General features: G+C 53.8%; 2 protein-coding genes across 2 annotated transcripts; both read left to right on the top strand.

The window, feature by feature from the left end:
* Window positions 1-5,115: 5,115 nt before the first annotated feature.
* Window positions 5,116-5,685, top strand: LOC145943276 (uncharacterized). The gene has a single exon (XM_083050743.1). It carries the CDS (start codon window positions 5,116-5,118, stop codon window positions 5,683-5,685), a length of 570 nt encoding a protein of 189 aa, XP_082906869.1.
* Window positions 5,686-12,219: 6,534 nt separating this feature from the next.
* On the top strand, window positions 12,220-12,861 carry LOC145943275 (uncharacterized). The gene has a single exon (XM_083050741.1). It carries the CDS (start codon window positions 12,220-12,222, stop codon window positions 12,859-12,861), a length of 642 nt encoding a protein of 213 aa, XP_082906867.1.
* The last annotated feature ends 5,151 nt before the right edge of the window (window positions 12,862-18,012 follow it).

Here is an 18,012-nt window from a genome sequence, read left to right as displayed (position 1 = left end):
CGTTTCAGATGGTGGTTAGGTTCATATGGAACCAGATGTAGGCCTAACTCAGAAGTAAAAGTAAGTAGCTGTTGACTATCAAAAGAGATTTGGGTCATGTCCGCATTGAAGTCCCCAAAAATAGCTGCATGCCGGTATCCCATCTGAAGCTCAGAGTATCTCTGAAAAAACTCGTTCAAGTATCCCGTGTTAGGAGGACGATATACAACTTGAGCTCACTGATCCTCTCGTAGATCCTACTCCTCAGTGTCACTTGTAAAATCCCGGTGGCATCCGGGCCAATAGTGTCACGGCATCAAAGGACACGGTTCTATACGCCGCGATAACCCTGATAGCTATAGAACGCTGTATTCTACGTAGAGGTCGAACGATCTTGTCTGATGATGTTGCAAACGTTCTTCCCCAAATAGGCGCAGCGTACATGACGACCGAAGTCAGCACACTGGCATATAACTGGCGTTTTCTTTCATCGGGACCTCTTAAATTAGGCATTTACCTATTTAACGCTCTGGCTACTTTTACTACCTTATTCTCAATGTGTTCCATGTGATGTTTAAAACTCCATTGACTATCTAACATGACCACCTACTTTAATCACGGGCATATTTAACGGCTTCTTCTTACAAAAGAGGATAGCCTCTGTTTTGGCTTCCGCGACCGTAAGCCCTAGTTTTGTTATATGCCTCGTTATTCTAGCCACCATAATGTTTGTGTTGATGATCATATCAAACAACCTATCAGACTCGGAGATGAGGAGGGTGTCGTCAGCGTAACACACTATACGACAACCCTCCTCCATCCTAATTCCCAATACTGAGTCGAAAACCAGGTTCCACAGGAGTGGTCCTAGGACCGACCCCTGTGGCACCCCAGCTCTCACCTCTCTTTCAGAAACCCGTCCGTTAAGTTCCTTAAATTGAATATACCGCGACGAAAGATAGCTATTAATTATCCTGCAAAGATATGAAGGCATACCTTTATCTATCCATAACCTTTAAAATTACGCGCCAAGGCATAGAATTAAAGGCGTTCGCAATGTCTAATCCGACTCTCTAGCAATTTTAACGGGGCCCTTAGGGATCAGTACGAGTACCGCCCTCTTCCAAGATCTCGGGAAGATCCCCTTTTTAAGACAGAGCGTGAAAATGTTAACCAGATGCCCCAGGACCGCGTATGGGACCTTTTTCCATACTGTGGCTTTAATATTATCGGGCCCAGGAGCCGCATTCCTTGCCGGTCTTTTTTTAACAAATTCACGCACTTCAATAACATCAACGCTGAATTCTTCCCAGTCAACCACCGGAATAGCAACATCCCTATGGACGATTACCGGAAAAAGAGAGTCCAACAATTTCCCCAGGATGTCAGCCTCTAAAGTCTCAGAAAGAGTTGGACTGACTCTACGGAGCTTGCTCATAACGAGCTTGTATGGCAAGCCCCACGGGTCCCTATCTATGCTAGCTAACAGCTCCTTCCACGAGTTATTCTTGGCCCTTTTTATTGCCACCCTAAGTTCCTTCTTCGCGCGTTTGTACTCTCTCCATTTTGAGAGCACAAGATCCGCGGCCTCTCTCTTCCGCTTACTTCTGGTCCAGAGTCTTCTGAACCTAACCGCCGCATTACGGAGCCCTGAGATCTCCTCCGACCACCAATATACCTGACGTTTCGCGTTAAACGAAACTTTAGGCGCCGAGACATTGCATGCATTATTCATGACTTGATAAGCCATTTTATATAAAGCTCTGGATCTTCTAAGGTTGGCTCCTGAATTTCAGCATTTGCTAGCAGGTCTAGAGTCTCACTGAATAAGCCTACATCCATTTTTTTGAAATTCCACCTTTTGATGAAGGATGTTGGAAAGTCTCTAATAAATCGCGAGCCTTTAAGTTCTATTTCGTTTATTGGTGGTCGGAGAGAGATTCGACTTGCTCCAAAACCGTCCAACCCAACACGTCATTAATCAGGTCAGGGGTAGTCCAGGTGAGATCCACCACCGAGGATCCCTGAGGTCTAACGCATGTAGGAAAGGCATGCGAAGGACCAAAGGTCCAGGGAAGGAAAGACTCCCATACCTCTGTAGAGGAAGAGGAGTATCTTTGGAAGGGAAGTCGGCAAGTAGAACTCAAAGAGTTCTCAATATGTCTGAGCAGAGTAGCGTCGGAGGAGAGTCTCTCCTCAGCCTCAGCCTGCTCAAAGGTGTCGACTAAAGGAAGCCTGAGGAAGGAAGCCGCGCAAAGACGCCGGACAAGGGTAATGACTCGGGCAAAGGAGAGGGAAATAATCTTCTCCAAAAAGAGAGGGTTGAAAGAACCTGAGGAAGAAGAAGAGGCGGACACCGAGATGGACACGGTTAGCCAACATAGCGAAGGGGAAGGCACACGAGTGAGGCCTGTCACAGGGACTGTTCCCTATAACAAAGGCTTCCCTGCCCTTGGCCTAAAATCACATATGCAGCGTGGGCAGAATCAAGAGGGAAAGGAAGAGGAGGAGAAGGAACTACCTCTGCCTCTGATAGAACCAAATAGGGGACCTGGCCGTCCAGAAGAAACCGGGGAATACCGGAAACTAAAGGAAAGAAAGGCCAGGGAAGAAAAAGAGGAGAAAGCACGCTGCGAAAAGGAGGTACTGGACCCCCGATATAAAAGCCTACTCAAGGAAGGTCATACGCAGAGTTCCTTGAAATGATACGGGAAAAGGGGGAGGAATATCAAGAGACGTCTATCCAAGACCTGGAAGCTGTGGCGTCAGAGAGGGCACTGGACATATACAAGGTAGCTGTCTGGTCCAAACAGATGAAGGGCGCTTATATTAAACAAGCTAAAGAGGCGGCCGCGGATATGTGTGCCGCGGCCACGATGCTGGCTATAAGGGCCCAGAATCCAAAAGAGGTACCCATGGAAAGGCAATTGGAAGAGTTGGAACAACTCACCAAAAGAAAGGCCAATACAAAAACACTCCATCCGATGGAAAGAGAGGAGAAAGTGAAAGGACCGCTCAGCGCAGAAAATAAAAGCGCAAGAACAAGGACAAAGGAGTGGGTTGAGGGAACCTCACTTCCACCCGAAGGTGGGGAGATCCCATCAACCCTAAAGGATGCTGGAGAAACTCCTCTTCTGCCTTTCGGCAGGGGAGCCTCTCCAACGGAGGATAGTGAGATGAGGGGGATCTCACCTTCACCCCATGGTGAGGAGATCCCGAACATCTCGGGGATTGCAGGAAGGGTAAGGGAGGAACTGGGGGTGGAGGAGATGGAGATCTCGAAGGATGAGGTCTTCCGGCCTCTCTCCACCCTCAATAAAGTAAATCCCCCTCCCCCCTCGACGCAGGAAAAGAGGGACCGTTTCCCCACCAAAGCGGGAATGTTGCGTGTCTCCAGAGGAGGCATGGAATATACTATCCCGCAAGGTAGCAAGGAAGAGGAGAATAAGGAGAAGGAAAAACAAATGGCATTAATTGCCATGCTAGAGGGTATAGTAGTAAGGGAGCTCGACAAGAGACTCGGGTGCCCGATTCCCACCTATGGGCAAACCCTGAAGGAAAAAAGGGAGGCAAAGCAGCACCAAACACTGCAACAACAACAGCAGTTGCAGAAGGTGCTGCCAATAAAGGCCAAACAAACGGCCCCAGTAGAAAATAGAGGGGTAATGAAACCCAAACCGGTAGTTAGGGGGGTCGAAACGTTGCACAAGGCAGTAAAAATACTGCCGGCAACAACATTAAACCCACCCGCCCGGCCGGCAACAAAGAGAATCCCCAAATAAGGGATAACGAAAGAAACGGAGGAAAAAGAAAAGCTGCTTCCCCAAAAGAAAAACAAGGAGAACAGACAAGAGAAGAAAGTGGAGGGGCCCCACAAATCAAACCCCCAAGCCACAAAAAAGAAGGAGGAGCCACAGAAAGACACCACTTCATGGACGGAAGTGGTGTCTAAAAAGGCCAAAAAGGGCAAGGCAACAGTGGCGGCTGTAAAAGAGGCGGCAGCTAAAAGTACAGCCCCTAATAAGAAGCAGGCTGCCAACCCAACCCTAAAGCCGGCAGACCAAAAGCGGCCACTTGTGAAGAGAAGGGAACCGAGAACGGCCGCCGTTACGGTGACGTACCCTCCCGGAACATACGAGAAAACTCTCCGGGAGGCGCGTCAAAAAGTAGATGTAAAGGGCCTGGGCATAGAGGGGGCCAAAATAAAAAGAGGCATAACGGGCTCCTATATATTTGAAATCCCGGGGGCGAACAGTCAGGAAAAAGCCGATAAGTTTGCCCTCGGGATGAAGAAGGCCCTCGCGGGCAAAGAGGGAGTCCGGGTGCAGCGCCCAACAAAGATGGCGGAACTCAGGCTCCGGGGGCTTGATGAATCGATACAAGCCCCCGAAGTCGTAGAAGCAGTTGCCTCAGCCGGCAACTGTGAAGAGGAGGAGATCCACCTGGGGGAAATTAGAAAAAAAACCTCAGGTGGAATGGGAATAGTTTGGGTTCGCTGCCCCTTAAAGGCAGCGAACCAAATTATGAAGACGGCCCAGGTAAAGATTGGATGGGCACTCGCGCGCGCAGAATTGCTAGAGGAGCGGCCCCTCCAGTGCTACAAATGCCTGGAGGGGGGCATGTGCGAGCGCGGTGCCCCAACTACACAGACCGCAGCGGTAGATGCTACCGCTGCGGTAAAGAGGGCCATACAGCCAGAAATTGTGAGGCTGAAATCCAGTGCCCGGTGTGCACAGACAGAGGGCTGCCTGCCAATCATAGGACGGGCAGCAAGGCGTGCACACCGGTGCAAAAAGGGAGGAAGGGGGTTCCGCTGAACAAAGCAGTGGACCACCCTCTCCCAAAGCCGCGATCGCCCGTTAAGAAAACGGGAAAGGGGAAGAAACCCGAACAACAAGAGGAAATCCCGCCCCTTATCGACCTCGATGTCGTGACAGAGGAGCCCAAAGAACAAAGGGCTCCATGGACAAGGGGGGAAAGAGAGGAGGAGGAGAAGATCCCGGAAGGAGGCGCTAAAAGACAGCGCCTCCGAAGGAATATAATGGATGAGGATCCCGCCACCATGGAGGTGGCGGGACCCGAGTATGAGAAAACAGTCGAGGATGGCCTGTAAAATTTTACAGGCTAATCTCAACCATGCCAGGGGAGCTCAAGACCTCTTCGCCCAAAATATGGCGGAGAGGAACTGTGGTGGGGATCGTAGCCGAGCCGTACCGCGTGCCTGAAAATAATTGGGCAAGCAGCGCGGACGGCCTGGCTGCGATTACCCGTAGGAACGCGTCAAACTCCCCCCCGATGGAGTTCTTACAGTTGGGGGAAGGTTACGTCATTGTCCAATGGGGGCCCGTCGTCGTAGTGGGCGTGTACATCTCGCCGAGTCTCAGCAAAGGAGACTTCCGCAGGAGGTTGCACGTCCTAGAGAGGCAGCTGAGGGCTCGCCGCCCCGCCCCGACAGTGGTCGCGGGGGACTTCAACGCAAAATCTGGCGTTTGGGGTTCCCCGCGCACGGACTGGCGGGGTCGCGAGCTACTGGATTGGGCGGCGCAGTGTGGCCTCGTCCCCTGTAATAGGGGGAATGAGGCCACATGTGTAAGGCGGCTGGGCAAGTCAATTGTAAATCTTACTTGGACGACCCGCCCTGCTGCAAAGCTGTTACATGGGTGGAGGGTGTTGACGGAGATTGAAACTCTGACCACAGATATATAGAGTTCTCCGTCAATGCCTTCCCCCGAGAAGTGGTGGAGCGCCGCCGATTGAGAGAAGCTGTCTCTCGCAGATGGGCCCTCAAGAAAATGGACCAGGACGCGTTCCTGGCCGCAATTGAGGCTTCCCTGATGGTTCAAGGAGGGGAAATTAGGGGGGACCTGGAAGAACAAAGGGCGTGGCTGCTCAGGATCATAAATGAAGTTTGTGATGCAGCCATGCCCAGGGTAAAGAATAGGTCCCCCTGAAAAGCATATTGTGGTCGTAGGAAATCGCCGAAGCGAGGCGATCCTCCGACCATGCAAGGAGAAACGTGCAAAGGAGGAAGAGGCTCGAGCGGATAGACCCCGAGGGTTATCAGGACGCGTGGGATGCGTACAAAGAAAGACGCGATACCCTGCGCGTTCTGATCAGGAAAGCCAAGGCGGGAGCCTGGGAGGAATTGCTCTCCTCCCTGGACGAGGATCCGTGGGAGCGCCCTTACCGCATAGTCTTAAACAAACTCAGAGGTGGGGGGCCCCCCATAACGGAAACTTTAGACCCCCAATTTATTGGCCAAGTCGTAAGCACCCTGTTCCCGCTGGAGGAGGGAAACACAAACCCGATTCCGGCGCGGGACTGGATGTGGAACGAGGCGGCCATGGGGGTCACGGGAGGAGAGCTTCAGAAAGCCATCGGGAAGATCAAGATCGGAAAAGCTCCAGGTCCCGATAGCATACATGGAAAAGCCTGGGCTCTCGCCTACCGGGGTCTGGCAGAGCCCATGCGGAGGTTGTATAACGAATGCTTCCGCATGGGCTCCCACGAGAGTGGAAGGAGGTGCATATAGTCCTCCTTCCCAAAGAGGGCAAGCCGAGGGATGTGCCCTCGGCGTATAGGCCAATTGCCTAATAGACGAGGCGGGTAAGATCCTTGAAAGGATCATCGTCGACCGCCTCGTCTACCATTTGTCCCGAAATGGTCCCAATTTAAGCGATGGGCAATACGGCTTCCGCGTCGGGCGATCCACCGTGGACGCGATACTGCGGGTCCGCTCGATTGCGGGGGCCGTTGCGGAGGAAGGCGGGGTGTTGTTGGCAGTTTCGTTGGACATTTCCAACGCCTTCAACACCCTGCCATGGCACCGGATCGGGGAGGCCCTGGAATATCACAGGGTTCCCCCGTATCTGGTGTCGATTTTGAGGGACTATTTCAGGGACAGGCAATTGGCCTATACAGACAGAAACGCCGAAGAACAAAGACGTCGTATGTCGTGCGGGGTTCCACAGGGGTCAGTGTTAGGACCCCTAATGTGGAACCTGGCATACGACGTCGTTCTTCGGACTGCCCTACCCCCTGGCTGTCACGCGGTGTGTTATGCCGATGACACACTGGTGATGGCTGGGGGGAATTCGTGGGAAGACGCTATCGCTCGAGCCAACTTTGCGGTGAACCGCGTCGTGCGACACATTCGTCAGATGGGGCTTAAGGTGGCGCCCCAGAAAACTGAGGCCGTCTTTCTTCACGACGGCTCTCATGGGGCGCCACCAGAAGCCCGCATCACAGTGGAGGACACTACCATAGAGGTGGGGGCCCATATGAGGTACTTGGGCCTCCACCTCGATGGCAAGTGGACGTTCCGCGAGCACTTCCGCCAAATATCCCCCAGGGTGGAGAAGGCAGCAATGGTGCTGCAACGCCTGCTGCCAAACCTTGGGGGACCGGGCGGAGGTGTTCGCCGACTGTACGCCGGAACAATTCATTCCATGCTCCTGTACGGAGCCCCGGTATGGGAGGAGAGTCTGGGGGCCGCCCGCGGTGCAAAAAATGCCTTAAGGCAATTGCAAAAGCGGGTGGCCAACAGAATATGCCGGGGTTACCGGACAGTGAGCTGGACGGCTGTGGGGGTACTAGCAGGAGTACCCCCAGTGGAGATGCTCGCCCGCATGTACGCAGATGTGTACAAGCGTACAAGAGAATATCAGCGGGCGGGCGTCCCAATAACGGAGGGCCTCCGGCGTACGGTGAGAGTCCACGCCCGACGGGCGCTGATCCAAAGGTGGAAGGACAGCCTCATGGATCCGAGGCTGCCGGGTCAGCGCACCGTCTGGGCCATACGGCCCTGTCTAGAAGAATGGCTGGACAGGGCCAAAGGTGGGGTGTCCTACCATATGACCCAGGTGCTCACGGGCCATGGATGCTTCGGTGAGTACCTGGGTCGGATAGGAAAGGAGCGCACGACGCGGTGCTGGCACTGCGGCCACGGGTGCGATACCGCCCAGCACACACTGGAGGAGTGTGGTGCCTGGGCGGAAGAAAGAGAAGAACTCGTGGCCGCAGTGGGAGGAGATCTGTCATTGCCCTCAGTAGTGAGGGCCTCACGAGAAATGGGGGCGCGGGTGCGTCGGTCTCGCTTAGGCGGGGCCGGCGCGGTCGCGCCCCCAAATGGGCAATCTCCCTGGTTGTGGCCAAATCCTAATTCCCAAGGGAGCGGAGGGAGCCGCAATCGGGTTGGCCGGGGGGAGGGGTCGCGCGCCTGTGGTGGTCGCGCACTGCCCGGCCGCATGGGGCGCGGCCTTCCCTCTCTTAGTCGTAGATGCGGCGGGAGCGCCCTCTCACCGGAAGCCGAGAGGCACCGGTGGGAGGGCGCAAACGCCGTAGAGAGGGTCCTTCTCCTTCTGAGAGGGCCCCCTGGTGAGGGCCTCCGGGGCTGCATGCCGAATACGCTATATCCCTTAGGGAGGGGAAGTGAGCACCACTCCGGAGGCGGGGGGTGGCGGCTCGAGCGGGATACTCGAGCCGTGACCCCGCCCCCCAAACTTTTTGGGAGGGCGTGGCGTGGGGTCGGTGTCGCCATGCGCCGCAACCGCGAACAATCCACACGATGCGTGGAGGGAGAGTGTCGTCCCCTTCAGGGGCGACGCTCTCCCCGAGAAGGAAAAAAGGCGGGGGGGCGGCGAGTCGGCATGGGATACCAGCATCCTCGCCGTCCCTCACCTAACGCCCGAGTAGGACACCCGCTGTGGTTTTAGTGCGGTAGGTCTTGGTCCCCCTGACTGATCCATTCGTGGATCGGCCAAGGGGTACAAGGAGTCCCACATAACCCTCCCCTACCCGGGGGGTGAGTGGTACCATGAGGTTTCCACAACGATATAAAAAAAAAAGTCTAACGCATGTAAAGCCTGTTCCTGTAGTAAGTAATCTCAAATCTAGCGTAGCTGCGAATCTTTCCAATAGTCACCCCTTCTATCGGTATTTGCAGAACCCCAGAACACGGATTTAGCACTAAAATCTCCGCATACTAGTATAGGGCCGGTTAACCTGCCTACCATGTCACCTAAATCTTCCAAGAAATTTATATATCTTGCAATGCTAACGTTAGGTGAAATATAATATACACAAAACTACATTTACGTTACCATATTTAACAGCAACCAAGTTATTTTTGCTATGTGTTAACCTACATATAGAGTTTCCCGGACTATCCGGTCTCCAGAGGATAGCAGCCGCCCCCCATTGACCATCACCTTGTCGTGGTGGGGGGGCTCACCCATCCCGCTGGAGGGATGGGTGCTAAGAGTGGTCGGTACCCCAGTTACTGGGGTACAACCGCTCCCCAGCCTTTGGGCTAAGAAGCTCCCTCCGGGCTAAGAAGCCTCTCATTCCGGGGGGACGAGGCCCACTTCCCTGCAGAGCTTCGGCTCGTATGTGGTAGGGGACGGCGACCCTGAATGGAAACGCCCGGTGGCACGGCACCGTTAGGGAGGAAGCGGAGGCAGTACCAAGCACCTCGAGAGGTGCTTCGCAAGCCTCCGAGCAAGCCGCGGAAACGCCCATGGAACAGGTCGGCTGTGTCCCCGACACGGCGGAGGAGCCCCTTCCGAAAAAACGGAAACAGGGCAGACCCCCGACGACCGGGAACTATGAGCGCCTGAAAATCCGTAGGGCGGAAAAGCAGAGAAAGAAGGAGGCAGCCGCAGAGAGGGAGATGTTTGATCCAAACTCTCCCCCTATAGACAGCCAAGCCTGGAAGAGGCTGGGGATGAAAGTGGCGGAGCATCTTGATGAGATGCGAGAGGATGGATATCTCCGCGCAGTCTTCCCAATATGAAAGGGACAGTGAGAAAGGAGATTGGCGAAGCGGCATGCCTGCTGCAGGCGGCACTGCATACACTTACAGTCAGGGCCTTAATCACAGTGGCGGCCGCAGCAGCAGGAGAGGAGGAGGAGAAAGAGGCCCTCAGACGACAGGTTTACGAGCTGAGGGTCGAGAATCTCCGCCTCCGTAACGACGCGAAGGCCTTCCTGGAAATGAAGGGGAAAAGGGCTGGGCAGTCCAAAAAGCCCAAGCCCCAGGATGAGGGAACACCCGCTAAGGAGGCGATAGCGCAGGAAAAAAATGCTCCTACAGCCGCAAAGTCTCCAACACGGGTGGAAGAGAGGATGGAGGTGGATGAGGTGGAAGGGGATACTCCCTCTCCAACCCCTGTACACAGACCCCCCATTAAGGAGATGACCAGGGAACTGGAGAGGATATACCCTCCCGGAGTGGTCACCGTAGAGAGCCGCAGAGCGTATGACGCGATCACGCGCGACATCGAGCGGCTACTCAATAGGAGGGGCAGATTAGAAAAGGGCGACATAGCGCCCCAGGACCAGCCTCTCCCCCACTCGAGTAAGGATCTTCATCCGAGAGACCCGCAATCCGCCCCGGCCGTAGCCAGGATCCCTGCCCGGCCCCCAAATGGAAAACCTGAGGAGCAGAAAGGGAAACTCTCCGCTAAACCGGTCCCACAGTCCGCCGCAGCTAAAGCTGCGGTCCCTGCACGGCTCGGCGAGGGAGAGAAGAAGGGAAAGAAGATGGCTCCGAAGGGCGGCAAGGGTCGTCAGGAGACACCGCCAAATTCCGCCACGGGGGTGGCCGGACCATCACAAAAAGTCACGACCCGCCGCCAAAAGTCTTCCTCAGCTGCTCCTCCTCCCACCCTCGTGCCGCCTTCAACCCAGGACACCTGGGCGAAGGTGGTAGGTAGAAAAGAGAGAAGAGAGAGGGCAAGCAACACCCAGCCCTCTCAGCCTTCCAAGGTCGCCGGCAAGGCACAAGCCTCCCCCCTCTGAAACTGAGGGTAATTAAGGGGAAGGCAGCCCCAAAAGCCGGCGACGGCAAAACGAGGAAGACACCGAGGACGGCCGCCGTCACTTTGACGTGCCCAGAAGGGCAATATGGAGAAACGATCCGCCTAGCCCGCCAGGAGATAAACCTGGCGGAGCTGGGCATCGAAAGGGTAAAAGTGAGGAGGGCCGTTACCGGTGCCCTGGTGTACGAAATACCGGGGACCGGTAAAGCGGACAAAGCGGACCTCTTCGCGGCAAGATTGCGAGAGGTCCTCAAGGACAGAGAGGGGTTCCGGGTCGCGCGCCCCGCCAAAAGGGCGGGACTTCGGTTGCGCGGCTTGGACGAGTCCACCACCACGGAGGAGGTGGTGGCGGAAATCGCGAAGGTTGGAGACTGCTCGGCCTCTGAAATAAAAACGGGGGGAATTAGATTCCCCACAAAGGCCATGGGGACCCTGTGGGTCCAATGCCCACTTGCGGCGGCCAATAAGGTGGCCGCCGTAGGTAAACTGCAGGTCGGCTGGGTCGTCGCCGTGGTGGAGCTTCTCAAAACAAGACCCTCCAGTGTCACAAATGCCTGCAGCGGGGTCACGTCCAAGGGGCTTGCACCAGCGCGACTGATCGTAGGGGCACCTGCTACAATTGTGGTGCACCAGGCCATAAGGCCAGTGGATGTACCGCCGCAACGAGGTGCCCCCTCTGCGCAGAGGCCGGGCTCCCCTCGAACCACAGTGTGGGCAGCGATAGCTGCCACCCAAAGAAGGGTAAGAAGAGAGGAAAGGGCAGCAGCAACGTCAGCAGCAGCAAAAACAAGGAGGTGAAGGAGAGGACGGCGTCGGAATAGAAGAAAGAGGAGTCTTTTCCCCCCTCAGCCAGAAGGCGCCAACGGAGGAGCAAGAGCCCCCCCCCAAGCTACAGCGAAAGCGAAGGACCAGGGGGGTTTCGCAAAAGGGAAAAGGAGAGAAGGCACCAGCCAGGGAGGCTCCGGCCCAAGAGCAGAAGCACCCCATGGAGGTGGTCATGGAGGAGGCCTAAACACCCCAGATAATGGCGGGAAAAATAGGCCTCCTCCAGACCAACCTGAATCAATGCGCCAGGGCGCAGGATCTATACTTGCAAGCCCTGGCGGAGGAAAAATGTGGGATTGGAGTGGCGGCCGAGCCGTACTGCGTTCCGCCAATCCACCCTTGTTGGGCGGCGGACGTGGACGGTTCGGTCGCCATCACATGGAGAATGGAAACGGGCTCTCCCTCCTGCACCAAGATCGCTGGGGGGAGAGCCCATATAGCCGTCGAATGGGGCCCACTCTGGGTGGTAGCTTGTTATATCCCCCCACGAGTAGACTCTGCCTAGTTCGGGGATATCCTGGACGAGATATCGATGCTCGTCCAACGGAGACTCCCCGAACCCATCATCGTGGCTGGGGATTTCAACGCTAAGTCAATGCGTTGGGGTTCCCGAGGCACCGATCATCAGGGCAGGGTCCTGGAGGATTGGGCGGCGGTACTCGGCCTCTGTATACTAAACAGAGGCACGAGCAGCACCCTAGTCCGCCCGCAGGGGGAGTCCATCATTGATTTGACATGGGCTTCACCCTCTGGGGCGGACCGAGTTAGTAACTGGCGGGTGATGGAGCAAGAGACCCTCTCTGATCACTTGTATATTCAGATGAGGGTCGACATCGCCCGCCGGGGGGTGCTGAACCGCCGCCAAGAGGAGGGATATGCGCCACCCAAGAGGTGGGCTCTAAAGAAACTGGATCCGAACAAGCTGATGGCCGTCGTACTCTCGGCGACCTGGCCTGGCACAGAAGTGATACAGGAAGTGGATGGCCAGGTGAAATGGCTCGGGGATCTCATGGTTAAAGCATGTAATGTCGCCATCCCGCGGGCCAAACCCAGGCCGCGCAGAGCGGCGTACTGGTGGACCGAGGAGATAGCAGAACTGCGCAGATCCTCGGTCCAAGCCAGGCGCCGCTTCACACGAGCAAGGAGGCGCGGCCTTGCCGAGGAGGAGGCCTTATCGCGAAGCCAGGAAAACCCTCAGCGCCGCCATCAGAAAGGCCAAGGCCCGAGCATGGGATGAGCAATTGCTTACCCTGGACTCAGACCCATGGGGGCGCCCATATAAGATTGTAATGAGCAAGATGAGACATTGGGCGTCCCCCGTGACGGATTCGCTGGACCCCGAAGTCCTTGAGAACACCCTCTCCACGCTCTTTCCCAGAGCGGAGCGGGCTCCCGAGCTTTTTGATCGGGAGCCAGTGGAGTGGGAAGAGGACTTCGCGGTGACCAGCAACGAGATGGCCGAGATTACCATGAGACTTCGGACCCGGGGAAACAAAGCCCCGGGCCCTGATGGTATACCCGGCCGGGTCTGGATCCTGGCCTTGGCCCATTTGATGGATCCAGTTCGATGGCTATTTACAGACTGCCTGAGAGCAGGACACTTCCACCCAGTCTGGGAGAGGGCCAATGTGGTCCTCATTCCAAAAGGGGGCAGACCGGCGGGCACTCCCTCTGCGTACAGGCCCATATGTTTGCTGGACGAGATCGGGAAGCTATTGGAACGCATAATAGCGACCCGACTCGTCCAGCATCTTAAGGAGGTAGGACCGAACCTCCACGAGGAACAGTTCGGATTCCGCGAGGGGCGATCAACAACGGATGCGATTCTTCGTGTCCGCTCCCTCGCGGAATCCGGTATGGAAGAGGGCAGAGTGTTGGCGGCAGTGTCGTTAGACATAACCAACGCTTTCAACATTCTGCCCTGGCAAAAGGTGAGGGACGCCCTGATATACCATGGCGTCCCTCAATATCTCGTGGAGGTTATCAAGTCCTATTTCCAGAATAGGGGCCTGAGGTACCGTAACAAGAGCGGTACCCAACGGGAGAGGGAGATGCATTGCGGTGTCCCGCAGGGGTCCGTTCTGGGACCCCTCCTGTGGGACATCGCATATGACCGCATATTACGGACTACCCTCTCCCCCGGCTGCAATGTCGTCTGCTACGCAGACGACACGCTATTGCTAGCTGGGGGAAAAAACTGGGGGAACCTATCAGGATGGCGAACCTCGCGGTGGCGCAAGTCGTGCGATCCATACGGAACATGGGCCTAAGGGTGGCTCCCAAGAAGACGGAGGCCATCTTTTTTCACGATGGCCTCCATGGGAGACCACCAATGGCCCATATCAGGGTGGATGACATCCCCGTCCGACTGGAGAACAGTATGAAGTACTTGGGTGTCCAGTTGGACGGGAAATGGAGCTTCATCGACCACACTGATCGTCTGACCGTGAAACTGGATAGGGTGGCAGCGGCCTTTAGTCGGCTGCTGCCAAACATAGGAAGACCAGACGATCCTGTGCGCCGCCTTTACGCAAACACCGTCAATGCGATGGCCCTTTACGGGACACCGGTGTGGGCGGGCGAGGCGGTGGCAACGAGGCGCATAAGAGATACCCTGCGAAGGGTCCAGCGCCGAGTGGCCATCCGCGTCGTCCGCGGCTACCGGACGGTGTCGCATGCGGCGGCCTCGGTGATGGCGGGTCTTCCGCCTATGGAGCTTGTAGCTCGTGCACACCAAAGGGTGCATGAGCGAGTTAAGGAGCTCCGTGGGCTCGAAGTACCCGTCACAGACAGAGTCCGAGGTGTCGTGAGGCTCCAAGCCCGACGACAAATGGTGGAGGAATGGAAGGAGTGCTTAACCTCCATTCCTCCCACCAGATCTGGGGATAGGGTCGTCGAGGCCGTGGGGCCTGTCCTAGAAGAGTGGATGGACAGGCCTCGCGGATGCAAGATGTCGTTCCACATGACACAGGTGCTCACCGGACACGGATGCCTCGGTGAGTACCTGTGTCGGATCGGGAGGGAGAGCACGACTGCGTGCCACCACTGCGAGGAAGAGGAGGACACGGCGCAGCACACGCTGGAACATTGCCCAGTGTGGGCAGAAGAGCGCCGTGTCCTAACGGACGTGATAGGGGAGGACCTCTCGCTCCCGGCCGTCGTTAAACAGATGGTCGGGAGCGAGGAGAACTGGAAGGCGGTCATCTCCTTCTGCAACAAGGTAATGTTGTAGAAAGAGACGGCCGAGAGGGTGAGAAAGAGACGGGGGAGGCGGGGAAGACGCGCCCTCACCCCCGAATCCCGAGAGGGGTGGGACGACCCTACCTGGTTGCCTGGGCGAGGAAGGTGCCCTCGCCGAGGCGGAGACCAGGGAAGGGTCAGGCCCCATATGAGAAGGACGCTAGCCTTCCCCCTTACATAGAAGGCTGGAGGGAAGGGTACACCAACTCTCTCCCGAGAGGGCGCGGCGTGGAGGTGTGGCCCCTCCGCGCCGCAACTAGAGAAGAGCTCCTCTCTCAAAAAAAAGAAAGAGAGGAACGGGGTTCGCAGTCCACCACACTCGGCTGGACAGTGAACCCACGGGTCAAGCTAGGCAGGGACCCTCCGGAAGTATTGCAATTGCTCGTTCCCGGAGGGTCCCAACCATTGCCCGAGATGGCCACCGCAGGGGTTTTAGTGGATCGGGGCGCATTCTTAGCGCCCTAAACCCCACATAACCCTGGGTTCCGACCCCGCGGCACCCAGGGCATCTCCTTGGAGATTTCCCCTGCGGTACAAAAAAAAAGAGAGGATAGCAGCCGAGTTATCTTCGCTAGCGTACCACGTATTAGCCCAGACAACACTCCTCGGCGGTTCCGAGATCACACCAAGCCCCGCATTGATTTCCGCGACATACTGTTTCAGCAAATCAAGTGCTGCCCAGCTACGGTTCAAGTTGACCTGTATTAGTCTAACCATCCCTGTAAATATTGCCACCATTACCGGTCCCCCTAACCATGTCAGGTAGTCTTCTCCTAACAGGTTGAACACCACTGGGCAGCCCCTGATTTGCTAGGCATTGAGGAGAGACCAGTCTGTGCCTAAAGTCTCTCTTAGCCTCCTCGCAAATTACGTATTTGGGCGCACCCGCATTACAGTTTCCTGCCAAGTGACCAGCAAGACCGCATCTAAAGCAGGAACCTGTTCTGTCTATGTCGGACCTACAATTACCACGCACGTGACCAAATCGCCAGCATTTATAACATTGGATTGGGCGCTTTCTAAGGAGTTCTAATCTTACTCGCGTCCAACCCAGTGTAACGAACCCCTTTTCAGCTATGCTAACGGCTTTTTCTAAAGGACAATTTGCCCAGGCAATGCTCATACCATCACGCATGATGCTGATATTGCTGACCTTTATTTCCTCATCTAAGCATCCACTAAGTTGCTGAAGGCTTGCCTGTATCTCATCCGGCGTTGTGGATGGATCTTCAGGCACTAAAACTCATAACTCGCTCTCTTATTACTAACAATAAACTGACACAGAAGCAGCTTGCGGAGATTGACACTGTTCATCCAGACAGCATACTACTATGGTGTATAAATGCATTCTCCATCCTTGCATACTAATAATCTCCATTTATAGCATCACCGGATATCCGCATACAATTTAGAGACATTCGCTCACGTCAATGTTTATTTCCATCAATAAGATCCATTAACATACAGTAATCTGAAATATATTGATATACAGCAGCAAAAGTACAAAACAATGCATTTTACATAGTATAAACATCAATCTCAGGTGCAACACAGTAATAAACAATAACATAAAAATATTAATTATAATAACATAATAAAGTTCATTAAATTATTTAATAACTACTTCAGTCCTTCAAAGAAACAATAAGAGCAGTAGAAGCAAGTATAATTAAATCACCAATTAATATGTAACGCACAAAGTTATCAATAAATGATTGCCAGGATAAAGATTTTTCATCTGTCAAGGCCTAGTTCATGCGCAGACATATGCGACCACGAAATGGCCGACACCTATGGCAGGTGCAAGGTGTACACCCTTTACACTTTTATTATTTATAACATATGCAAAATTAATAGAAAAGAGAGTTATTGCTCTCTAAAGCAGTAAAACATTAATAATGCAACAATGCAAGATAAATATAGGAGTTATATTATCTCTTACTGCAAGTCACTATAAAAATCACTAGAGATTCGATATATCAAAAGCAATCTTCCTTAAATGCAGCAATCTTCTGCAACTCTACAATTAGCCAATAGTACTACAAGTCCCAATGATGAAAAATAATAATACAACAATGCAAGGCGGGTGATAACAGCTTAAAAGACCTAATTATCACGTATTATAGCAAATTATGCAAGCACTTGTCAGTAATCATGTCCTAGTGAAATTCCTAGTGAAATTTCAACTGGCGCGTTCACAAGTGCAAAACGCTCACCCTTTACACCTCTAATGTTTCCGTATTATACAGGGTGTCTCAGACCACCCGTATCACCCTATTATATCGAAAACTGAGCGCGGCAGACAAAAATGTTTCAGACAAAAGTTGTAGGGCTTCAAGTAATGCATTACATAGTAATATTAGTATGACCTTGAAGAGTGTTGTCAAGGTCATATAAAAATGACCTTGAAATTTTTAAATGGAAGTACCTATATTTCATTCCATATTCTTGTAGCTTATCTCGAGAGCTTTTCAAAACACTATATGTAAGTCTCTTTTTATTAAGTAGTTTTCGAGTTATGGAGCTTGAAAGTTACAGTACCGCCGGCGTTAGCATTACTCAAAGTCTACCGCGCGGAGGTTGCCCGGTCGGATTTACATTTCTTTTGTATGTGCGCGCGCGTATGTCTGTGTGTCTGTGTGTGTGTGTGTGTAAATGTATGGTTAGATGCTACATGTGATTAGGCCTGATGTTCGAAATGTTTACCGTTTACTTCAATACAAGCACGTATTCTTTTCTTGAAATTATTTGTTGCATAAAGAATTTCATCGGCATCTAAAGAACGAATAGCGTCGCGTATTCTATGAATCATATTATCTCTTGTCGTTGGGGGTTCGCAGTATACCAGATCTTTTACTCTTCCCCACAAATAGTAATCGAGAACACTGAGGTCCGGTGATCGTGCTGGCCAATGATGTGGGCCATATTTGCCTATCCATTTGTTTGGAAACATATTGTTCAATCGTTGACGAGCAACTATAGATGTATGCGCTGGGCATCCATCTTGCTGAAAAAACATGTTTAGGCGTAATTGTAGAGGAATATTTTCAAGCAAAAGCGGAAGATTATTTTCAATGAAATTGGCATATCGAGCACCGTTTAAGTCCTCTTCAAAGAAAAACGGCCCAACGACATGTTTTTCAATAAT

The sequence above is a fragment of the Prenolepis imparis genome, unplaced genomic scaffold (genome assembly GCF_030444845.1).
Source record: "Prenolepis imparis isolate NDT839.2.m4 unplaced genomic scaffold, iyPreImpa1.0 SCAF_11, whole genome shotgun sequence".
Lineage (NCBI taxonomy): Eukaryota > Metazoa > Arthropoda > Insecta > Hymenoptera > Formicidae > Prenolepis > Prenolepis imparis.
This window is presented reverse-complemented; position numbering and strand designations above follow the sequence as displayed.